Source organism: Ochotona princeps, chromosome 5, assembly GCF_030435755.1.
Source record: "Ochotona princeps isolate mOchPri1 chromosome 5, mOchPri1.hap1, whole genome shotgun sequence".
Lineage (NCBI taxonomy): Eukaryota > Metazoa > Chordata > Mammalia > Lagomorpha > Ochotonidae > Ochotona > Ochotona princeps.
The window spans coordinates 79,213,736-79,239,484 of NC_080836.1; the positions used below are offsets into that span (position 1 = coordinate 79,213,736).

At 42.4% G+C, this 25,749-nt stretch overlaps 1 protein-coding gene across 1 annotated transcript in view; it reads left to right on the forward strand.

Annotated features, from left to right (window-relative positions):
- The first annotated feature begins 6,289 nt into the window (after positions 1 to 6,289).
- Positions 6,290 to 25,749, forward strand: part of PARD3B (par-3 family cell polarity regulator beta) — a 1,014,759-nt gene continuing 995,299 nt past the window's right edge. Inside the window, exon 1 of the mRNA XM_004576910.3 lies at positions 6,290 to 6,464. Within this exon, the coding sequence (XP_004576967.2) occupies positions 6,345 to 6,464 (120 nt within the window). The 5' untranslated portion in view covers positions 6,290 to 6,344. The remainder of the gene's footprint in view (positions 6,465 to 25,749) is intronic.

The window sequence follows — 25,749 nt, forward strand, 5'->3', positions numbered from 1 at the left end:
TTGCCTTCTGTGATTTACCCCAATACTCTTTTGGATCCTTCCCAACTTTCACTCCCTTTCTACTTCAAAGTTTTATAATAAATATTTCAGAATGATTATCAAATGCATTTTGTGCATATTGTGCTTTGGCTTAAGGATTGAGAGGATATCTCTTTGATGGTTCAGATATGAACTCCTTGATTTTATTCTCCCAGCTCCCCACTAATTTCTCTCTTTCCATTACTTTTTAACCCTAAATTCAATGTCATTTTCCGATGAAGCCTATCTATGGAAGTATAAATATCTTCCTCTACATTCTTTCAACTTTTGGTTCTCTACTACAATGTCCTCACTAGGGAAACAACATTTTTTTAATCACATCTTTATTATTACCATATCCATCAGTGTAATAACTTGTATAAGATGAGAACAATAACTTGCTATTAATTTATCCTCTCACGTGTACATAACTTTTCAGAATCTTCTTCTATTTAAGTATTGGTATTTTCTGAGACTCTAACCTAAGAATCACAGCTTTTTTATCCTAAACTTTTTCTTTGGATAAAATCTCCCTCTGATAAATTAAAGTACTAATCTGAGGCCCCTCAATCTAAATATCAAGTCTTTTAGATACTCTCTTCAGCTTAACACTTTCTACTTCTCATTGACCATCCACTTATCTATTGTCTTGCCACCCCGTCAATATCATTCGCTTATTCACTATCCCAGGAGTCTCCTTCCAAGATTCCTTATCCTTAATTAATAATCACCTTATAAGTAGTAAGCCAGTGAGTCTACAATTCTTAATTTTTCAGAAATCCCAAAAGATCTCATAAATCTATCCTTTCTTATCATCTATTTTGTCTTAGCCTTTCAGAAAGCCATTGTTGTAAATGATCTTTCCAACATAATTTTCTGCCTCTTGCTAACAAAACAAGTCAGGCATAAAATTGGCTTCCCCTTAATTCCTTAAACAACGAAATCTTCGTTTTATTTTGTAGAAAAGCATTTTCCATTCCTTTTTCTCCAGGCTTCTACTGAAGTTACTCCTGTTTCTACCTTTCATTTCACTTAATCACAACAAACAAGTCTTTTCAGGTTAGTCATTTACTATCCATCTTCTGCACTGGAGTCTGAGATCCAGATTTACTAAAACGCAGTGCATTTTAGGTGTTAAATGAAAACGTACATAGAATGAATGTCAGATTGAACACGCTGAGCAGTGGCTCTTGTCTGCCTCTCACGTCCCCAGCCTTTCACCAAACATGCATTCAATCATGATACTTTCTTGCTTAAAGTCCTTTTATGGTTTCCCATTTGTCATAATAACCTAATACTTGGCAAACTTTTTCAGGGTTGACAACTGTGGTAAGAGTAAGGATTCAGAATACTATGTTTAAACTAAAATCTCAGGAGTAGGTAGAAAAGTGAATTCTTTCCAGAACTTCTTGGTCCAATGAGAACTTAAAACCTTGACATAAATTGGTCAGATATTGTTTTAAGCCTTATTACCAGACAGACACAAAAATGCAGAAAGCATTGGACTATGGGCCCAGGATTTGGATACTAAGACCTATATCTGTCTCACTGTGAGCCAAAGTGGTTTTGGTCACTGAATTTTCTGGTCCTTGATGTCTTCATCTAGGAAATAAGGAGATAATGGCAAACAATCTCCAAAGCCTCTTTCAAATTGAATTTTATGCTTTCTCAGGTGCTATGTATGTGTAGGTTTATATGTTCCACATAAAATGAAATAATATATAAATTATGAAATATAATAAACATCCCATTATTTTGCTATGAGACTGCTGCCCTCTTTGCAGAGCTAGGTACACTTGGGTTTCACACATTATTGATGATAATGTAGAGTTACGAAGTATCATTTACATGGGCTCTTTTTGAAAGTATTATTAGGTCTGACAAAAATAAGTGGTACTTAAAAATACCAATAAACAGAGCAAAAGTTGAAAACAATACATTTTGCTTACTAATGTGCCTGTTGCTTAGTGTCTGTTATACCTTAAAATATGATTATTGACCTATTTTTCTTTGGACAATGACACTTGCCTAAGATCATCTAGTTGACATTTAGCATATTTCTTTGGAATATAGGTCTATAGGACTCCAATCTACTACTGTTGCCTGCAACCCATTTATACTGAAGCATGCAGAGTTAAATCTCAGCTTCTTCTCTCCCTACCTCTGGTCAAGTTCATGAACACCAGCTCACTTCTTCTTCAAGTAAAGAGAGATTTATTAGCAGCAGGAGGAGACCTTCAGAAGGGAAACTCCTGCTGTGTCCTAATCCCAGTTCAGGGGCTATGCCTGGATAACAGCGTATTCCTCTGCATTCACTGCCCATTGTGCTGACCCTTTCATAATGAAGCCCAGCAGCAAAAGGCCTTTGTGCTTCACTGAGTGGGGGCTATGCCTAGGATCAGTCAAGGAGATTCCTGGATGAAAGCAGCTAGTAATCATCTCTCAAGACAGGATTATCAGAGTGTTCTTGCTTTTGGTTGACTTTGGTTGCTTTTTAAAGAGGCATGATTCAGATGACCCTTCTCAAGAAAATAAGTTGTAGGAGGATGCGGGGACCTATATTGTAGAATTCAGTCTGAGGAGTGTCTCCATGTATGTGTGCACACAAGTTAGTCTGATTTACCTGGCAAGCACAAGGACAGATCTTCCTCGTAACTGGTCACCCAGTGTTGCTATCACAATGTAGAGCACGGTTACTTGTGCTTTCAGGATGGCTCCCAAAGCATCCAACAATGAATGCCACCAGGTATTCACAGAATTTTTTCCCAGTTAAACAAAAACCCAAATTTTTTTTCTTGTAAATATGGCTGGAAAGCATGAGAAAGCATGCCCATGTTTCTGCTTCTCTTATGCAATCACCCTGGCACCTGCTTCTACAAGGCAGCAAAGGATGATGTATGATACTCATTGCTCCAGGGGTGTTAGAAATTAGATGATCTGTAATATGGTTTGTTTTGTGATAAATAGTGCTTGTTATAAGTAGTTCCTCAAAGAGCAAATTATTTGCTGTTTTGATACTACAACACATCAGGATGGCTTACTGGTCACCTAGAGATTAAAAATTATCATTTTTTTCTTCAGTATGTACCTAATGGTACCTGACACTAGTTGTACTTTCCATATGGGAAATAGTTCAATATTGCTGGTCCATGAGTATTGTTCTGTGGCTTATATGTCTCACTGGCTACTCCAAAGCTTGCTAAGATGTTGGATAACAAATGGGGAAATATCACATCACAAGTATTATTTATCCATTCAACAGGCAAATCAACAATAACAAAAAATAAAACCTAGGCCTAAAATCCTCTTGTGTTACCCAATCAAGGCAAGTTATTTATTGTCTTCTGCCCAGGAAGTCCTGTGGGGCATGCTATATTGATTTAGGAATTTTCTGGGGAGGAATGACTGTATGTTGTAACTGTGCTCCTTTATATCCATCCTAATAAATGATAAATTATTTCTGTGCATGCTATGATAAGGGTGAGCAACAACTTTAGCCTGGCTCTTTAGTAAACATGATACCAAAACACTAGCCTCTTTTCAAAATTACTAAATTGCGGTGATAAATTTTATGGACAACGCATTGTGTAATCCTGCACATCCCAGGTTCACAACAATGATCAATGTCTAGCTGAGTCTGTGCCTTTATTTACCAATGCCACAGCCACTGTGACATCCCAGCCTTCAAGTAATTGGTAAGCTGGGGGGATGTTTTTCATAGTTCTGTGGAATTCAAATTCATGACACTTGAGAAAGAGCAAAAGCTGGGGTGCAAGGGAGATTGTAAACAGAAACAGTAATTCTTTACTAGCAGAACATGAGCCAAGTCTGAAGCCACTATGAAGGCAAAGGAGGGGTGTTGGCAGCCAATCCACAGCAAGGACAGCAGAATTCAAAAGACGGCATTGGTTGAGAAGCTCCTTGATGTGTCCATATGACGCCTGATAGAAGTGAAGGCCACCCGTGAATGTACAGCATTTATCCACTTATTTGGTACTTCCCCTGCCTGGGGTCAGACTCCCTAGGTTCTCCAATAGGCTCTACTTCCTTTCTAAGAAATGACCTAAGCATGTGGATCAGCCTTATTTGGCCTCAGTTTCTCATTTCCAAAAGGAGGATTCGGAGCTTACTTTGGACATAGTCTGCCTGGCAAGAGGGACTACACTGAGCATCACAGAACCAAGAGGAGGTCGTGGTTCTGTGGACACGGTTTAAGTCTTGCTTTCAATCTGGTTTTAGTGGGGTGGATGTTCTGAGGTTAGGAGGAAGTCAGTTCCACCTTTGGCTTATTCAGGTTATTTTGTATTGGACTTGTGATCAAATTATATAACGTAATATATATATTTTTTCAAATTGACTTGGCTTACATAATTTTCTTTGTTGCCATGACCTTATGTAAAGTCCTATGCATACAGAAAAGAACCCGTATCTACTGAGTGTGTGAATGAACTAAAATTAGTAAAACTTCTCAAAACTCAGCATGTCATCCTAGGAAATTCAAGTTTCGTTCAGTATGCCTTGACATAGGAGCAAACCCTTTTGTAAGGAAACAGGTGATGCAGCCCTTCATTTGTTTGAAAGACGAGTGGCAGATAGCAAGAGTGAGAACAGGTGAGTGAGCAGCTGAGTAAGAGCGAGAACTGCCTTCCATTCGCTGGTTCACTCTCCAAAGGACCTAAAGGACCAGGTTGGAGGCAGAAACTAGGAACTCCGTCCTGCTCTCCCGCATGGTTGGCAGGGGCTTTCCTCCTAGGAATGACTGGGACTTGAACCAGCATTCTGATCTCGGACACCAGTGGTACTCCAGGGATTGACCCCCATGGATCACGGTGCTTGCTCTAGTCTTGAGGATCATGTTGGGGGACTTGGCTTGGCAAGAAAACTGCCTGGAGATAGCCGAAGTCGAACAAGGAAGACCCCGCTGACTCCTTTCACTGTAAGTAACTCAATGGACTGGTCAGTTCCTGCTGTGCTCCTGGAGCACCACTCTTCTTGCCCAAGAGTGACGTTTGTTCAGCTGTTGTTAGAGGAAGCTCATTTAGGCAAAGAAAAATATAGATTTTATTCTTTGAATCCCATCCCTCCCCATGTTGCTATTTTTACTTTGTTAACAGATACACACCTGCCAAATCATAAAACTAAAGATGTTTAAGTTCACATACACAACGGAAATTACATTTTACAAGGTCATTTAATAACTACAAGTCACTCCGCAGAAATAAGCTTTGGCAGAACAGCCAGTGTCCCGAGCTGTGGCAAGAAGGGTTTCAGGGGTAAGTTAGCCCCCAGGTTCCCTGGCGTCTGCTGTCTTAGGGCTGCGGAGGGCAACTGCCACGCTGTGCTTAAGACAAGCTCCTAACAGGCCCCTTTGACTGTTCCCGCACCTCAGCACCTGCAAACTACTGCTCCCTGGGGTATTTCTGATGGGCGTGGCGAGAAACACCTGCTCTGGGGCTTTCCTTGAATCTTACTCAGATTGCCCCCACCTTAAGGGCGTAGCTTCATAGTCTCCTGAGGATTCCTTGAGTGTGCTTTATGAGATCCGGTTTCAATTCTCCGTGGGCAGCTCTCAGGTCCCGTTACAGTTCCCCAGAGCTCGGTGTCTGCCGGTGGAAGAAGGAGAGCCGGGGAGAGACTGAGTGAGACGAACAGGCACCAGGGTCCAGTTACCTGAGCGCAGGGTCCCCGCGGCCGCTCCGCCGTGGCCCGGGAGCGCCGCGGCCCCTTTAAGAGTTGGGCCCAGGCCGGCCCGAGGGCCGCGGGAGCCCGGGCGTGAGGCGGCGCGGCGCAGACGAGTTGGGAGCCGGCGCAAAAGTTTCCTCCCAAGTCGGGCCCCACGCGCGCGCCGCCGCCCACCACAGCCAGCGGCCTGGGGCCGGCCCTGCCACAGCCGCCAGGGCCAGGGCCGGTGCCAGGGCCAGGGCGGGCCAGCCCAGGGCTGGGCTGGGCCCGGCCGGCAGTTTCACTTTGCCTGGACTTGGAACAACCTCCCCGGCCCGGTCTGAGGAGGAGCAGCAGCAGAAGCGACGCTGGAGCTGGGCCCCAGAGTTGCTGAATTCCGGGTCCCAGGGCACCTGGGAGGTAGCCCTTCCTTACTGCCGCTCCCTCCGGTTCGCCCGTTGACCCGTGGCTGTGCGCCCGCCCGTGGGGAAGAGACGCTGCCGTGAACCTCCCACACCCCACCCCCGTACTCCCACCCTGAGTGGGCGCCCGGAGAGGCACCCCGGGACTCCGGGCCCGCTCGCGGTTCTCCGTAAGAGTAGGGGCTGCGCCCTCGGGGCCAGACACCTGTTCAGCCGGGCCCGGCGCGGTCGCCGGGGGCCAGAATGAAAGTGACGGTGTGCTTCGGCAGGACGGGCATAGTGGTGCCCTGCAAGGAGGGCCAGCTGCGCGTCGGCGAGCTCACTCAGCAGGCGCTGCAGCGGTACCTGAAGACCCGGGAGAAGGTGAGCGCGGTGTGGTGGGCGCGCCGGCCAGGTGGGAGCAGGGGGCGCGGCCGTGCCCGCGAGCGCCCTGAGGCTGAGGCACCTGGCAGGTGCCCTCGGGGCAACTCTCAGAGAACACATCTCCGGAGAAAGACTCCAACTTTGTGTTGCTATTAGAAGCAATGTTATGTTTGGGAGTGTGTGGGCCTTGCCATTCATTGTGGTGGGCGGTGCTGAGGCACGGGGATCTTTTGAAGGGGGTTCTGAGGAAGGTGGCCGGATCTAGGTCCCTAATTCGCGCCCCAGGGCTCAAATCTGCTCTTTAATTAGTTCCTCAGGTGATTCCAAGCTGCATGGAAGGGGGAGACGCTAGAGTTTGCAAAGTGTTGAGGGAAGGTTTGAATAGGTGCTGATCGCTTAGGTGTTAGGGCCCGTCCCGCCTTGGCTCCTGGAAGTTAGAAAGTTGCTGGGTGTGAGGAACCCAGCCTGTAGGAAGTTAAGCAACAAGGCCTTAGGCGTTCCTGCCTCCTGAGCTGGCTTTTCCCAGTGACTGGAGCAAGAACTTAGGTGATAAGATGCTGTTTGCTTCACCAGTCCGTCTGTATGTCCTGTGTGCAACACCACATGTTTCAGGAGTATTTAGAGAGCGACTCGAGTGTGTGTGTGTGTGTGTGTGTGTGTGTGTGTGTGTGTGTGAAGTACCGAAGAGAGGCAAGCTGTTCATGCTGTACCTGCAGTTAAGAATGAGTCAAAATCAAGTGGTAATTTTGCTTAAAATGCACAATATATGTCAAAAGAAAATATCACTGGGTAGCAGACTCATGTCAGGTGTGAAGTGGGTAACACATGGGGTTTCTAGGACTTCCTTCTGGAAGCCCTGTTTATATGATGGCAGTGGAAAGCACCTGTTAGCTTGTGGAATCCTTGTATTGAACACTTGCTGTGCCTCACCACCTCAAGGGCACTGCAAGTTGCTGCGTTAGGAATCAGTGCTTCTCTTCATGTTTGTCCTCATGCGTTGGTACTACAGGAATAGTGTGTTGTCTGACGTACCGATGGAAAGCTGTAATTTGTAAATTCTTTTCATTTCTTATGGGTTTCACAAAGTATAACCTTGATTTTCTCTTGTACATATCTCGGGATATATAAGAATGTATGTACCTTTTATGCTTCCACTGAATATGTGTGTGTATATATACACATGCTTATGCACACATGTAAACAACTACACAAACATGTGTATGTTATTTTGAACAGTTAAGAGTTGGAGGAGAGTATGGTGAAAGGGCCATCAAGAAAGTCACCAGCGCCGAAATGTTTGCTCATGGAATTGAGGTAGACGAGGGAAAGTAATTTAAATGACCCATAAAGTTGTATTAAAATCTCCAACTCTTATTTGCTGTAGCTATGATACATGCCGTTGATATCTTGTATTTCAATTAAAAACTGCGACTTAAATAAGTCGTTAATTGTCTGAAATAATATATTTCTAGCTTTTGGATGATTTAAATGATAAAATTTTTTACTCATTATTAAAAATAACTCTTGCCTTCAGTTTTTGTGCATTTAGAAGTTTAGCAAAAGGAGCGGTCCATGTAATAGAGGTAGACTACCAACTTGTAAAGAAGCCTAAAAAAAAAAAAAGAACCCTACTCAGATACACTTAACGCATTGTAATTTGATATTAAAAGGTGTTTGAAAACTATCAATATTCTGGACTAGAAACATAATTTATATCACAGACCCCATAATGTCATTGCATTGATCAGTTTGCTGTTGTTACCAGACGTTAGGTTTTCTGTGTTTACATTTATACATGTATTAGTGGATGTGACATTTAAAGGTCACCTGCAGCTTTTGAGCTGTTTCCCTTTATTTGACTTTTGAAAATTTCAATTTTGGAAGTGCCTAATGATATTCCCCCCTTCCCAAATATTATTCTCACATAGTTTTACTTTAGATAATAACATAATCATAAGACGGCTTTACTATTATTGACTGCTATTCCTAATAGTAGTAATAAGATGCTAAGAAAGGCTATGGCAACCCATTGGATTTTAAAAAAAATATTAATAATAATAATAAAAAACACCAGAAACTCTCCAAATCCGGGCTGTGATTTTTTTTAAAAAATTCACTTTTTGTAAATAAGTAAAAAAATGTCAAAACTTTATTTCTTTGAAGGACAAGGCTGTAAGTCTTGGAGTCAGTGATATTCAGTGACAATGGCCAATAGTGTGCCTTCTCCTTGTGGTGCCATGCTAGGCTCTTTGCGTGTGCTGCATGATACACACATGACAGTCTGGAAGTCAGGTCATTTTCTAGACTAGGAAGCCATGATCTGCCGTGGTGGATTTGGGACTTGAACCACAGATTGTGACTGCCTTCTTTTTCATTAGTGGCATTGCACAGCAAGTTTTGCATTGGAATTTTCCAATCAAATTTTTTTAGTTCAGTTTCGTTTACTAACTACTTCAATAACACATGAGCCTGAAGATGGCAGTTTTGCTTTTTTACATAGCCCACAAGTTCCTCTTAATTGCATTTTATAATACAAGTCTACATATTATTGGGAGAATCTAATTTCTGGAGTGAACACTTCAGAGCTTACAAATAAAGTATGAAAATATTCATTATCCTGATTACAAATAGGAAGATGGGCAAGATCTCTTAGCTAATCTAGGTAGAGTGCTAAAAAGAAACAGACTTGGTGGGGCCATGGAGGTAAGTTAAGTCCATTTCTTGAGGAGTTGTAAATTTTTAGATGAGAAAAAGGCAGGTTTCAGGATCTGAGATGCACGGTTAGGATTGTAAAGTTTGGAGGGTATGTGATAGCCAAGAAGGCCCCTCTAGAGATCCTAGGCAGCCTCTGAGAATAACCACTTTCAGCTGAGAATAAACAAAGACAATTGGTATTTGTGGAATGTTGAAAACCAGCTGAATCAACAACAGATAAGGCTAGAAGTTGGGTGAGGTGTTGCAGCAATAGTGGTAGTTTTGGGGAAGGCTTTAATAATGTTCTGAAACCTCAGACTTGGAGGTTCTTGCTGGTATGTGATGAACTCAACAGGGAAGGTGACTTGACTGAATAGTGAGAACTGTGGGGTTGCTTATCTTTGGATCCTGGTACTTTGTCAGTGTCCCAGCTACTAAATCCAATTTCATGAAGTAGTTAGTATAGAGGGGATTGTCTTCTTAAGTAGTTAGAGTGGGGGTCATTGAGTAATTAACTGAATTTATCATCAAAATTACAAGTCACAGGTGAGTGGGTACTTGAATCATAACCTGCAGGGACTTTCAACCTTGGCTGAATACTAGTCATCTGTATTATTCAGCATTTAACATTTTAAACAGTACAACTGCCTGAGGTGGTGGTGGTGATTGTTGTTGCCAGGATTTTCATTTGATGGGTTTGGAGTGGATTGTGGGTCTCGGTATCTTTTAAAGCATAAAGCAAATGAGTCTAATACCTAGCTGTGGTTGAAAACCCCTAATCGACTACCACTATTTTTTTCTTTTTGTATTACTGAACTCATTTGAAGTTAAAGTCTTCTGATGGTCTACAGTCTACACTATGTTCAGACTAAACTTTCATTGTGTAATTTGCCTCTACTGCTACCCCAAGTGAATTCTTCCCATAAACTGCATTCAAATGTTTTATTAAATTGAATATTCTTTTTATATGTATATATGCACATGAGGGTTTGTGGAAAATGGAATTTTATAGTGTATTTCCATGCAATTACTTTTGAAATTCATGTATATAAGGGATTTTTAAAAGGTTTTTGAAAATGCATATTGTGAGGTTGTTGTGAATAAGGAAAGGGGTGTCTGGTAATAATAGTACACACAATATCCAGGGATTGAAATGAATAAAGTAGTGAGTTCATGGAATTGGGTATGGTGGGATAGTAGGTGCTGATTTGCGGACTGACTGTATATGTGAGTGCTTCCTTGTTAAGCAAGGAAACCTTTGATGGGCTTTTCAAAATGAATCTTGTTTATACACAATATTTTGAATAATTTGTTTTACAAGTAAAGATATGTTTCCTAGGACTGGAAATAATGTAAGACTAACAATTATCCCATAGTTAATTGTGGGATAAGCAGCTAAGGGATTTGTACATTAATAAGAATCTGATGAATACATGACATGAGCCTGGAGGTATGGACTTGGAGTCTAGAATTTCTGACCTCCTCTTGATGCTTTATTATTACCTAAAGCAAGTTAATGTAAGCTTGGCACAGGCTGGATTCCTAAAATATTTTTCAATCTGTTGGACACAGACATCCTTGAGTGCCTGTTTTCCTGTCCAGTCCTCTCCTCTTCGTGCATATTGCACGCTCTGCATAGTATGTGGATGGATCTCCCCATTGACATGATGCAAGCTCTAACTTGGTTTCATTTCCACTCAACTCGCATTGTGCAGCCAATTGCTCTCCAGAGTACATGAGCCCCACTGTGACCCACTATTGGAAAGGCAGATTTACAGAGAGAGAGAGAGACAGAGAAAAATCCTCCATCTACTGGTTCACTTCCCAATTGGAGCTGAGCCTATTTAAATGAAGCCAGGAGTTAGAAGCCACCTCTAGTCTCCTGTATGTGTGCAGGGTCCCAAAGACTTGGGACATTCTCTGCTGCTTTCCCACATCACAAGCAGGGAGCTGCACATAAAGTGGAGCAGCTGGGACATGAATTGATAACCATATGGGGTGCTAGAGCTAAGCAGGCAGAGGATTATCAATTGAGCCTTCACACCAGACCCAACAGACGTATTTTCTTAAGCCTTCATGTTCTATTTTGATCTTTCAGTATTTAAATATTTTCATATTTCATATAGCTGTCTGAATTTTTATCTTGTGGGAAAAGCCAAGTAGAAGCTCTAATGATACTGGGCTCACATGGCAGCTATCAGTTGGCGCTGAGACTCGTGGATTCTCTTTGGAAGGAATTATTTGTGCTTCAGTCCCTGTGACTGCCTCCACAAGAACCAGGATATGTTGTTATTGTCATGCTTATGTTTTTACCATTTTTGCTTTCTTGTTTGTAATCCACTTAATGCATTGTTATTATTTGCCCTACTTGCAAGTAGGGCCTTTGTGTTTGTGACCCTAGATTTCTCCTCTTTCCTCTATTTCTCTTTCACTCTCCCCTCGCGTATACATCCATACACATGCCTTCTGCTGTAATCGTCAATCTACACATGGTTTGCAAGCCTGACTTTGCAGTTTATACTTGAGTTCATTTTTATTGCTCTGTGTGGGCCTGGCAGCTTTGGCGCCTTGTGCTCAAGTACTTTAGTAACCAAGTATTCATGCCCAATACACTTTGGAAATCCAGATACTGTTTGAGGAAGTTGGACAAATGGTGGTATTATCCAATTTTTATGACACACTGTTCTTTAAAAGTACTGTTTGCTAAAATCACTGAACCATCTATTAAAATCCAGAACTTTGGACTTGAAGGTACTTTTTATGATGGAAATGTTCTGTATGTTCAATACAATAGCTGCTAGCCACATAAGGCTGTTGAATACTCGGAAAGTCCCTAGTCCATGTGAGGAACCAGAAGTGAAATATCTTTGAATTACCATCGTGGCTTGTCTTCATGGACAGTCCTGATCCAGCACTCCTCTGGCGGCTTCCCTCAGCTGCTTTTGGCAACTGCTGGTGTAATGCTTAGATCCCTTGCACTCCATAACTTGACATTCTTATAGACATTGAGATTCCATTCTGAGGAGAACTTTGCCCCCAACAAAGGGTTTTATATTTACTTTTTGATATCCACAAGATGGAAAAGAGAGCTTCTGAGTGTTTGATCCTACAACTAGACAGTAAAAAACAGCTGGGTCATGAAACAGTTTGAGACTGATCATACAATACTTGTGAAGTGTGTGTATCCTCTGTTGGCACTAGGTGGATAGTGGAGCAGCAAGGAGCTATGAACAAAAATGACCAATTCTAAGATTCAGGTGCTTCATGACTATTAAAAATGCTAAACATTTTTAGTGCATGCTTTCTAAATTCCACACTCTCCTAATTTTCTGTGCAAATTACAGTAATTTTCATTATTTTAGGTTGATTCCTGACTTTCCTATATCTTCATACTACAGTACTCTAAGTTCCAGGTCTTAACTCTCCCTTGTTTGTCTTGGCTGATCCCATAGTGACTTTTCCAGTGTGACCTTGGTTATCATTTGTATCTCTCCAGTTCATATCTTTGACCTGAACTCCAAATGTTTTGACAAGTGCTGTCCTGTTAACACTCCTGCTTAAATGTCAGGTAGGCATCTCCTAGTTACAGCATATCCGCTACTGAATTCTTGATTCCCCACTCAAAATCCACTTGTCCTGCACTGTAACTATCCCTGACAGAAATCCTGACTTCTTGTTTTCCATTCAGAGTTCCCATACAGCCAATCTGGAAACCCAGTTGACTCTCCTCTCAAAACATATACAAGTTATGGTCACTTCTCTCTGACTAGAGAATTCAAACATACTGATGTCAGTAGTAGTAGGACATTTAACCATTATTTCCAGGTGAAAACCCAAGGTTTGCTTACTGGTCCAATCCCTCTTTTTGTCCCTTTATGTCCCTGCATGCAGTTCAGGTGTTTTAGGCTTTTTGATGGTTTCAAGTAACTCCTCCCTAACTTTTGAGATGATTCTCCAGCACTATCTTTTTTAAGAACTCCTCCCTTCATTGATTTCCACTATGCTCTAAGAATCTCCTCTTCATCTTCGTAGATATCCCTAGGTTCATGCTTTCATTTTGTAAAACATGTTTCATATTAAACTATTTACTGAACTGATTAGTGAACCCTCAAATTACGGTGGCTTATCACAGCCAAAGGTTCTCTTTCTGGTTGAAGAATGGGGACTCTGTTCTGCACAATCTTCCACTCAGAGTTATGGCTTTCGGATTTTTTGCCAGCCTTCTGTGTTGTGCTAGCTGATGCGCAAAGAACGTGTGGAGGAAATATTGGACTGTTTGGGGTCCAGAATGGTAGGGGTGAACATCGCTTCTGCTGGCTTTTTACTAATGAAAATAGCAAATATGTGTCCAAATGCCATTGACTTGGTAAAAGCAACCCCCCTGGGTATAATTGAGCAGCTAACTAGCTCTTTTGCATGTTGTACTCATTTTTTCTCCCCCATGGTACTGCAAACTTTTTAGAAAGGGAGTGAATTTTACTTATTTTTCTATCTTTGTTTTTCGCAGTTTCTGGTATACAGTATGGATACCACAAATACTTGTCAAGTGATATAAAATTTCACATATCTTTCTGTTATAAAAAAGAGAATGACCTAGTCAACACAGTGTTTGAGTTTGAGATCTTTTCATGTGACATAGTTTTTAAAGGAAGAAATCTAAATGCAACTTCTTCTTGTGATTATCTTCAAGTACCTCATCACATTCACATTTGATGGAGGCAGTAGTTTAACCGTCCATTATGTCTGCCACACTGATTGTCTTTTAATAACAGCTTCAAATTCTGACAGGTTGACTCACTTCTCTGAGTTTTTGAGACTGAGTGCTCTGTAGTTCTGGATGTTCAATGCAATAACAAAACAATTCTGCTTTACAAAGATTTGTATAATGCAATCTTTTGTATTTGAACAGTGTTTGATTTTTAGTATTGTATTCATTTCATGTGGATTTGAAAAAGGATACAAGATTGTCTGAATTTTGATGGATCTTTATTTTTGGAAGGCATGATATCTATTTGTTGGGGCCTGATAAAATTAGGTCTGCTTCCCACTTCTCTACCCAGCTGCTTATTTGATTGCTGGACTCTCACTTTTTGGATTAGTGTATGATACCGTTGGAAGACTTGACGAATCAGCCTGGTTAAAAAGGTTTTACTTTCAATTTAGTCTCTGTTAGATACACTGTCAAGAAATGTCTAGATAAACACATCTTACCTTGCTCTTAAGCTGTGCCTCAAGGTGAGGTTATTAAAACCCCTGGTGGTCCTGGACCCTGAGGGAAAAGGTAGTGAGACCAACTTGAGGAGAGAAGAAGATAACAGAAAGGATGTGTCATCACCTCTTGGCTAATCTGTTAGGAAGACCACAAACCACACCTGTGGCAGAAATGATCAGACCCATTTTATTGCCTACTTTGAGAGTAGAAACTTATGCTTTCATGGGGAATTCTAGGAAGCCTTGTGCTGCGTTTTAGGGAAATTAAATGCAAGTTTTTCCACTATTATTTAGAGCAACATGAACCCTGGAAATGCTGAATTTTAAGTAAAAATAGACTTTTGACAAAAGATAGGTAGATGTAGGTTTTGCTTCTTCATCTCCAGGAATTTACCTGATTCCACAAACAGTGCAGCGTGTGCATAAATAGTGGAGCATCTATCATTAAAAATCAAAAATAAAGACAATCTAAAATAGTTTGTAAAGGGTGTGGGGAATTCTGAAGAAATTGTGGGAAAATCATTCTCTTAATCCTTGCTGTATCTCAAAACATGTATTCATTGAGACCTGTGTCAGACCTTTTGGGGGGGGGGATTGTTTTGGAAAGCCTTTTGTTTTTCCTTTTTTAAAATTATATTTTTGACAATCTTTACATAGTTAATTAGGGTAAAAAGGTCCAAGGGCTACAGGAAAGTGGGTAAGACTATTATTTCCATATTGTTTCCTTCATGTTTAAAGGGGGATATTTAGGGAGAAGGCCCATCCAATTTCCCACCCTCCCCAGGTCCCGGATGTAGGGCATGCTCCCAGGTTCTTGCTCAAGTGGTTTTGATAGTTCACCAGTTATGAATCGCTGCCAATCTTGCCACTCCAAGCACTACTGGTTGACATAGTCCATCATAGAGTCTCCATTTGCCCAATATTTTGCTGCCAACATATAGCTGAGATGGTTGCTTGACCTGTTCAGTCTTCTGTCTTTTCTTGGTTAGGGTTCTGAGTCCAGCATTTCGATTGGGGAGATCGCCAAAGAAGCTTTGTCTGAGGTGTTCTCTGACTAGATTCTTGTATGTTCTAGCAAGCACAGGGCCCAGCACAGTCCATCGCCCCAATCAGCTGGTGGTTGCAACTGCTGGGTTGGTTCTGATTTCAGCCCTGACTTCCACTGGAACCAATGGGTGTTGCAGTCCAGCCTGGTTCTGCCCAGCACATACTCGGCCCTCATATAAACCAGTGGGAACTGCAGCCTAGTTGGAGCGACCCACAATAATCCCCACCAGCCCGCCCCCCACCCTGGTTTGCCAGTATGTGTAGCAGTAGTCCAGTCTGTCCCACACCCCATTCGGCTCTTGTACATATCAGTGGGTATTAAAGCTTTGTTCCCTCTAACCAGCTCCACTATGCAGCCCACACAGATGCTGTTGGGTGTCTGTCTAGCTACCCTAGCCCCTGTCCTAGTTTTCATGCCCTCCTGTGGGAGTGGTAACCCAAGAGGGAGGAGCCCACTGTTTCCCTCCCAGGCCTCTCCCACTCCCAGATTGTGCACTCTCCAGGTAGTTCTGTGGTTTGACTTGACAGAATTAGCCCCCAGTGCCAGCTTCTGCCAGCTGATGTTGTGGCTAAGCCCAAACAATCCTCACCCACTCTAATTTTGTTTTGCGCCAGTAGGAATAATCCGCCCAGCCTGGCTTTTGCCTGATCTAGTCCACCTGAGGTGCACAGGTGTTGTAGCCCTGCTTAATCTGGTCTGCCCCATCACAGCTCACGCTCTCCAGTGGACGTAGCTATCCAGCAAGGGAACCACCTCATATTCCCCCTGCTGGTTCTGCCCCCTCCCTTCCTGGTTCTCACGCGTGCTGGTTGGGCACTGCAATCACATCTGGCACGGGCAGCCTCACCTTGGCATTCCGTATTGTGCACTAGTTTTTGTTGCGACTGAACCCAGCTCGACCCACACTGTTCTGGTGCTTGGATTTGCCAGTGGATGGCGTGAACTGATTCAGCCTGGTCTGCTCACGACCCATGCCAAATGTATGCCAGTGGGTAACTTCCATGGCCTGTTCTGGGCTGTTTCCTATCATGCTTCTTGTGCTTACCTGCCGGGTCTGTGTCCCGCCAGAGGAGTTGCCCAGGCTTCTCCATCAGAACCTCTCCCAATGCCAGATTTTGTGCATACCAGTGGCTCCATGAGCCAGCCCTACTCAGTTCACCTCCTGTCCTAGCAGGAACAGTGGCTTTTCCTGACTGGCCTTCAACCCTAACTGGTTCTTGCTGTTGGATGTTTCAGCCCAGCCATGGCTCGTCCATACAGCTCACACATGGCTCAGTAGGGTTTGAGACCCAGCCTAGTCTGTCCCACATCTACCGTGGTCCTGCAGAGCACCAGAAGGTGTTGCAGTCTGGCCTGGCCCCGTGCATCTAGTCCACACTTGTGCCAAGGGAGACTAGAACTGTATCCTGATCAGAACGCAGCCCCCATTCCAGCCCATGCACCCCTTGGTGGGCACCTCAACCCAGCCAGGGTGTCCCCTTAGCTCCCCAACCAGGCCTGTTTCCAGCCATAGATTGTGCGCATGCCAGTGATTGCTCTGATTCAGCTTAACTCAGCCCCTCACCTGTCCCAACCTCTGCCTTTGACACTGTGGGCTTAGCATCCGTGGCTCATGCAGACGAGTAGGTGCAAGAACCTAGTTTGGCATGACCTGTGCTACATCCTGGTCTCTAGTTTCGCTTGTGGGTTAAGGTTTGCTCAGTTCTGCCCAGTCCACCCTGTTCCATTACCAGTTGACACATTGCCCAGCTGTTGGAGCTACTTTGCCCAGCTTGTCCAACCCCCAGGTCTGGACCACATGTTCACCTGCAGGAGCTATGACTCGCCAAGGGAGTTTCCCAAGTTCCTCCACTTAATCCACTCCCAGACCCAGTTCTCATACATGCCATTGGGTTTAGGCCAGTGCCCAACAAAGTCTGGCCTTCCATTTGGCCTTGTATGAGCTGGTGAATGTAGCAGCCTGGCCCACCCCACACCCTATTCAGGATGCACATTCAGGTGCTGCTGCCTTGACCAGTCCAGACTGCTGTTGGTTCCTTTACCTGTGATTGATGGCAGGCTCCTTGGTCACACCTAGCTTAGTCCATCACCACCCCAACTCTTGAGCTAACCAGTGGGGCTAGAATTTCCACAGGGTTTGGCCCACACATCCCCCACAGAATCTACCCACAGATAAGGTTCTCAAGTGCTAGTTAATGTCATGGCCCTGCTTAATGTGACCCTTCTCCTGATCCATCATCATGTCAGGTAACAGGATATGATTCTGCTGGACAAGCCCCGAGCCATAGTCTTTGCATGGACTGGTATTTGGTGGTCAGCATTGTTCAGTGATTACAGCTTCTATAAAAGAAGAGTTACTGTCTTTAGGATTGATTCACATTCTAGAAGCATAGTGGGTTCAACCAGGAGCTACCTAAGCAGCGATTCAAAGAACCAAAACCCCAGAGGTCCAGGCCAGGCAGCCAGCAGGCGGAGCCTGGCACTAAATGGTGCAATGGCTACCCGGGAACAGTTCACCATGTGCACATGGTGGCTGGTGTCTGGGATCCAGGCATGAGACGCCCTGTCCGGAGACCCACCAGCAGCCAGGAGGCTGCTGGAAGTTTAAACTCCCAGGCCCAAGAGACCTGTGTCAGACCTTCAAGAGAGGGTGCCTTGCTATCATACCAAACAATCTAAAAGCCATTTTATTACTTGAGAAAAGATTTAGTAAAGCTTTTTTTTATTCAAGCCTTTATTGCATTTCTGTTTGGGAAACAGAATATATGAGATACTCTCCTGCCCTAATGTTATACACAAAAGGAACAGAGAGAGAGAGAGCAGTAGGCAGCATACAGTGTAGCAGTGGGGGCTATAAAGTGTTAAACATGGTAGCTTTCCTTGAGGAAGGGTTTTGTCTCATGAGCAGTACTTGGGAAGGATTTTGAAGGATGAATGGACACTTGTACACTTGTTAGGACAGGGAAAATGGGAAATGAAAGAGAGAGAGAGAGAGAGAGAGAGAGAGAGAGAGAGAGAGAGAAGGGAGGGAACAAAAAAGTACTATGAAGTTTTTCATGAGTGATTGATCATGGCAGTAGTAATAAAGAAGCCAGCAAAGTTAAAGCCAATAGGTGAGGTTGTGTGTTTGGCTTACCAGTTAATATACAAGTTAAATTTCCCACATCTGCTATCAAATCACCTAGATTTGTGTCCTGGTCCCACTCCCATTTCTAGCTTCCCACTAATGTGCACCATGGGAAGCACCAGTGGTGGCTCAAGTAAATGGCTTGGTATGTCTCTACTGCCCATGAAGGGGAGCCATAGCTGACTTCCTGTCTCCTGAATTTGACCTTGGTTGGACTTGGCCATAGCAGGCATTTGGGTCGTGAACTAGCAGATTAGAATTCACTCTGCCCATCTTGATCCTTCTGCCTCTCTAAAATACAATTTGAGAAGCTAAGAGGCTTTTGTTCTGACTGCTAAGGAGCTTGACAAGTCAAGGAAGTATGCTGGGCAAGTGGTGATAATAATTGATTAATTAGTGTTGGTTGCCTTGGAGATAGAGAAGGCTGGGCGTGGAGGTAGAGGAACAAGTCTGGTCATACAGGAAAAGTGGAAATTTGACTTTGAAGCCAGAGAGGCAGTGAGATCCCAGGTCTAAAAGTAAAAGTGACTCGTGTAAGTGGAATTGGGGAACAGTGAGCATTCCACAGTTTGCATATTCATGATTCAACAGACATTTCAGTGAGTGTGCCTTTGTGTTAGCCACTGAGGTATGAGAATACAGAAATAAATATATGGTTTACACTTGCAGAGAAACTCACAGGTAGGGTCAGGGGTGGGAGGCTAAGGACAGATCAAAGTGTTGCTAGGAATGTGAGGGTCAGGCTGGTATCCTCAGTCGTGAGTTCAAAAGGTGTCTTTCATATCTTCTCCATCAGTTGTTTGACATTAGTGCCTTGACTCAAACAAGATGGGGAATTTGTGGCAGACATGGAAAAACTGTCTTGAAATAAAAATTGCTGGAGCAAGTTAATCTGAGCTTGTGTATATCTGTGTGCATGTGTGCACACTTTCTGCTTTTGAGATCCAGATGCTAATCAGTGTGCTGTACCCTCTTATCCTCTGACCTGTAGTTAGGGCAAGCTGTTGAGGAGAGAACAGAAGGTGGAGCTTCTTTATGCCACTTCTAAGGGTGAGCTGCCTAACTTCTTTACAGACCACCACTGCTGTCACGTGACTGTCCTCATATGCTTGTCTCTTCTGCTTTGACATCTCTCCTCCGGGTGTTTGGGTTATAGACTATGTGAAGGGTTTACCACAGTTATGAGCAGCATCCCTTGGTGGGTTCCCATAATGTGGCAAGCCTTCATGAATAGTTTCCTTGTGGCAATTCTAAGTGCCTCGTTTGAATAAATTATCGGTCTCCTGCAAGTATTTGGATTGATAAACACAGACAAAAAAAATGGTTTTTTTGTCATGACCCAGTACCCACCACACACACACCGCAAAACCAAGGTCTTGTTAAAGAGTGCCTACTCTTCCTGAAGTAAATAATTCCCTATGACTTTTAAAATTGTTTTTTGTTTTAGTTATTAATATATTTTTATTATACAGAGAAGAGTATGAAGTTCAGAAAAAATATGATACAGCAGTGATTTCCAGCCTTCCTTTCTTACTCCTGGTCCCTGCTTTTTTTCCTTTTAGGTTTGTTTTGTTTTTTTTGGGTGATAAAGTAATTTAAATTTACTTTAGAGAAGCATTGACCTGTGTTTACAAAGGGCTTTACAAGTAAAAGGTAGACTTCTGTTAGACAGGGCTATATATAGGGGTAATTGGCAGCAATCACAAGATGTAAATTCAGCTTGATATAACTTTTTTATATTTAACTTTTATATTTTCTATACTAGCTACAGCCAATTAGAGAAAACATGATGCACTTTGGGACTGGTTTATTTCACTAAGCATAATGGTCTACAGTTGCAAAAGACAGAATTTAATTTTTTATGGTTGAGTATTATGCCTTTGTGTGTGCGTAATTTCTTTATGCAGTCATCAGTTGATGGACAACTCCATTGATTCCATATGTTAGCTGTCAGTTGAGCTGCTTAGCTTATCTGTCAGTTGAGCTGCTATAAACTTGAGGGTAGAGATAACATTTTTGTATGATGGAATGCCTATATCATAGAGAAGATCTGTTTTCAGAATTCTGAGGAATCTGTAGACTGTGTTTTACAATTGATTGTAATCGTTTGCATTCCCATTAATGTAAACTAATGTGTCCGAGCACCCTTTTTAAAGAGGAATCAGGATATCCTGATTTTTTTTTTCAATGCCTACTTAACAGGTTAGCAGGCTTGGTCGGAAAGCCACTAGAAATAGGTGGTATTTCGGGATACTGGGTACACCACCAAGTCAGGTTGTCTAGAAGTCCATAGAAATCTAATATCTATTTTGTGAGACTGAGTTAAATTTTTAAATCATACATTATAATTAAGTTAGTTTTTCTGTGGATTATACTGCCTTACATGTATTCTAGTGAGAACATTTGAAACCTGAGATTTCTGAATAGCTAGAACATGTGCTAAAAATTACCTTGATGCTGAAGTCCCTCTGGATTGATAAAACCGTGGGGAAATGGAAAGAGTTTTACTTGTCATCTCAGATCTTTTCGTCATGACATAGTAGTAGTATTGGTGACTTTAAATATTAGGTCTGCATTACATCCTTTTGTAGAAGAGTTGAGGAAGTGCAAGATGAGTAAATAATTCTTTCCTCTGGTATTTATAGGCACATTTATAGAGATTCAGTGGGCTTGAGTTTTGACAGCAGTATTTGATCAGAGACATGTTCCCAGAAACTTAAAAAAAAAAAACTCTCTTGAAAAATGCCTAGTAATTTTTCCTTTGGTTGCTGCAACTAAATTTATATTTCAGATAATTCTTCAAAAAAGTGATCCACTTTTGTCTGAAGTGCAGAAGGCCACAGGGAAATGGGACCTGCTAGGAGAGTATCCCTCACTCTAATGTGTATTCCTGAAATCAAATATCACAACTGGGTGGCTTAAAATGAGAAAATTCATTTTCTCACAGTTCCAGAGATGAGCAATCCAAATTGCCATTGTTGGCCGGGATATGTTCCCTTCAAAGCCACTAAGCAAGGATCCCTCCTTTTTCTGCTCCCTGGTATCCCAAGTCATCCCTTCATTGGTGGCAGTCCATCAATCTGCCTCCATCTTCTCCCTGCTCTCCCACTGTGTCTCCTCTTGTCCTGTAAGAAGGTTGGATTAGTATCTACTCTAGTGACCTATGCAGATGCAGTTAGATTATTCATAAATAAGGACACATTCACAGATATCCGGCCTGCTAGAAGGCACCAAAACAATTCAACCATAACGATAGTTGTTCAGTTGGATGCATTTTTTCCTTGTTTTTTTTTAATAATGAGAAACACTTGGTGAACTGTTCATTTCCACCCCTCCCCCGCCTTCCTTAGCATTAGTAGTGTTAATCTCTTGATTCCACAAATTATTGCTTCAAAATGCTCCATAGATAATTTGCCTTCTGTTCTACTGAATGTTGAAGGCCTTATGAACTGATATCCTTTATTTATTCACCATCTTTGCCCTGTGCTATTTTGATATGTATGGGTCCTAGTTCTTACCTACCTCTTCAAGTGATCTTTTTGATGCTCACACAGAAGAGCACTTTCAGAAGTTCACAGAAAATTGAATTAAAATGTTTATTTTTATATAAAAAGTTGAAATCCATGTAGTTTTCTTTTTTTCATAGTACGTATTTTCCATGAACTTTTTAAAAACCTCTCATTTGGCCTATATTCTGTCTCTTCCCACATCCGGTGTTGCTTGTTTCATTAAACACTGAAATACAGTGTATGAATTGCATTTATATTCAATCTGTAATTAAGTTATCCATGGCAGTAGCAGGCGGAATATGTTTGAGCACCTGTCACATGTCACACACTGCATAGTTCTATTCCTTCAGGGCTTCAGACTCTCGTTGGACAGATGCATGTGTGTGTTGGAAATGAGGAAACAGTAATCAGGTGCCAGATGAATTTCCTGGGCACTCAGAAAGGAGGCTAGAGTGGCCAAATACTGAAAGTGGATAGAATTTAGATCACTGGAGGAGAGGTGGAGGAAGTGTATCATGAGGAAGAGACAAAGCAAACAGAAGCATTTCAGAAGTTATCAATACATTGGTCCAGCCACCCTGGGTATCTTACAGTTTACAGTGTCTGAGAGACCTTTCCAAGTAGGTTATGTACACTTACATTTATGACTTTAGAAATCAAGGCAGATAATTGTTTTTTAAAAATTGAAATATCAGTGACCCCATAAAAGTTAAAATTACTTATTTTTTGGTAAAATACATTTTCAACAAATTTAGTGAGATACTGCATAACATTTAAAAAATATTTTTGTTTGACCTGTTACAAAGCTGCGTTCTCAAATATGCTTCTTCTGCAAACTGTTAATATTTTGTTTTGTCTGAAGTAGATAAAGAAGAAATTGTCTTACGTAGATTGATAGTTGGAAAAGAGGGGCATTTTTAATAGCTTTGTTAGATAATTATAGATACATATTTTTGTAGATATGCTAAATGCCATTCAATAAGTGATAATTTTACTCTTAAAATATTTATTTGGGGCTTGGCGGCGTGGCCTAGTGGCTAAGGTCCTCACCTTGATCCCATATGGCTGCTGGTTCTGATCCCGGCAGCTCCACTTCCTCTCTGTCTCTCCTCCTCTCAGTATACCTGACTTTGTAATAAAAATAAAATAAATCTAAAAAAATATATATTTATTTGAAAGGCAGAGATGCAGAGACAGTCTCTCTCTCTCTCTCTCTCTCTCTCACACACACACACACACACACACACACACTTCTTCCCCCCCCTCCCCGAGATGCGCACAACAGCTGGGCCTAGCAAGGCACTCTCTCCATATTTCCCACGTGGTGGAAGTGACCCAGCTACTTGAACTATCCCCCTGATGCCTCCCAGGTTGTGCATTAGCAGGAAGCTGGATTTGATCTGGAAGCACAGTAGAAACTTGGACTTGGGCATTCTTGGACAGTGGACATCCCAAGCATGTGGCAGATACTCCTCTCCAAATTTTTAAATGTAAAGCAAGATGTGTTTGTTATATACCACTTTCTGTAAGTCAGAAGTCTGGGTGCAGCTTATCCCGATAATTTCCCTGGAATCTAATCAGTTACAGTTATGATTTCAGCTAAGCTATACTCTTGTGTGAAGGTGTGATTGTGAGCAGCCTGCTTTGGCCTCACTCACATGGCTGTCAGAAGTAATTACCTGCAGCTGTGGGACAGGGGACCCTGACTTTCCAGATACAAACTAGAGGCCACCCTCAGCTCCTACAGGCCATTTTCCTTTCTCCGTGGTTCCTTATCACTTGAGTTTTGCTAATATGCTTGTTTTACCAAGCGATGATCTAGAGCAAGTTGGCTAGCATGATGGAATATTGTATAACTTAACATGATCCTTGGGATGACATCAAAAAGGTTGATTGCAATGTGGAATCTGAAATCATACAAATGAAAATTTCAAACTTTCTTATTCATTGACTTGTATTGCCCATTGACTAGATCTTCTGTGTGTTATGAGTTTTTTCCTAAGATTTATTTATTTGAAATGCAGAGTTACAGAGAAAGAAGTAGAGAGAAAGAGCGATCTTCTCTGCTGGTTTGGTCCCCCATGGCTGTAACAGCCAGTTGGGCCAGGCAAAAGTTAGAAGTCAGGAATTCCATTCAGATCCCCTAAGTAAGTGCGGGTGTCTAAGACCTTGGGCCACATTTGCTGCTTTCCCAGGCACATGAGCAGAGAGCTGGATTGGAAATGGAACATTTGGGACATGAACCAAAACCAATGTAGGATGCTGGCATCACAGTCAATGATTTAGCACACTGTGCCACAACACTGGAACCCTGAATGAACATCTGAATGAACATGTTCATGAAGTTATGCCTGTCTTCCAAATGGTGATACATTGTGTGCCTCAGTGTGCAACTGAAGTCCTGATGGATGCTTTCCATTTGTTCACATACAAAGTCAAAGATTTGCAAGCAGTGGGCAAGTGTTAATAAATGTTTTGCTGCTTATTCAAGGACATTCTCATGTAACACTGGCACCAACTGGGGAATGGCATGCATTTGGTGTGCTTGTTCCATTGCTCCTTAGAGTATTCCCGTGCGTATCACAGTGCCCGGGATCAGTCCCGTCTCCATCTTTTGATCTGGTTCCCCGCTAACGTGCCTTGGAAGACAGCAGCTATACTTGAATCCTAACTACATGTGTTGAAGGCCAGGAATGAGCTCCTGGCTCCTGGTTTTGGCCTGGTCCTGCCTTGGCTATTGTGGCTATTTGGAAAGTAAGCTAGTGGGGTAAAAGTATAGACCCTCTCTTGCTCCGCCCCTCCCCCTCCCCTCTCCTGTCTCTCCCTGTCTCTGTTTCTCTGCTTTTCATATGAATAAAAATGAATAAGCATTTTTAAAAATTAGCACCTCTTCAAAGCCATGAATGAATTGCTGTGAATAGCACAATGGTTGCTAGCATAGTTTATTGCCCCTGCTTGGCTTCAGGCTGAAGTCCCTGAAGTTTCACCCACTGTCACTGGTGCTTTAGCAGTGTAAGTGTCAACATGGCTCTTCCAAGAATAATCCATGTCAACCATTTCAGCACTGTCATAAAACAGTTCTTTAAGCAGCAATTAGTCATCTTGCATTTGCAAGGCAGAGATACAATTCTACAAATGAATTACTCAGTTCTCGTAATTGTAGCCAAATCTTTGACTTGTGGAGTTTCTGTATCCTTGGGGAGTGGCAGTGCCATGGTTTTTTCCTTGTTTCGTTGACATTTAGCTAGCAGACATTCAGTGATATCAACTGTGTGTGAAGGTTTCTTGGTGTCTCTGTTATTATGTGTGCTTCCCTAGCTGAATCAATACATTAGCTTACCGTTTTCACGTTTATTTTGTAGAGCTGCAGCAGCCTTTGTGTTAAACTTCTCATCACATCTCTATTACATAAAAAAGACCCGAGTACTTTTTTTAAAAAAAAATATTAATGGTTAGTTACAAAATGATGCTATAACTTTACTATTTGAAAATGTCCAGTTACCTGATACAAAATAAGATGAAATTCCTAATGCGTAGAAAGGCATAACTAGGGCCTGGCGACGTGGCCTAGCGGCTAAAGTCCTCGCCTTGAAAGCCCCAGGATCCCATATGGGTGCCAGTTCTAATCCCGTCAGCTCCACTTCCCATCCAGCTCCCTGCTTGTGGCCAGGGAAAGCAGTTGAGAACGGCCAAGTG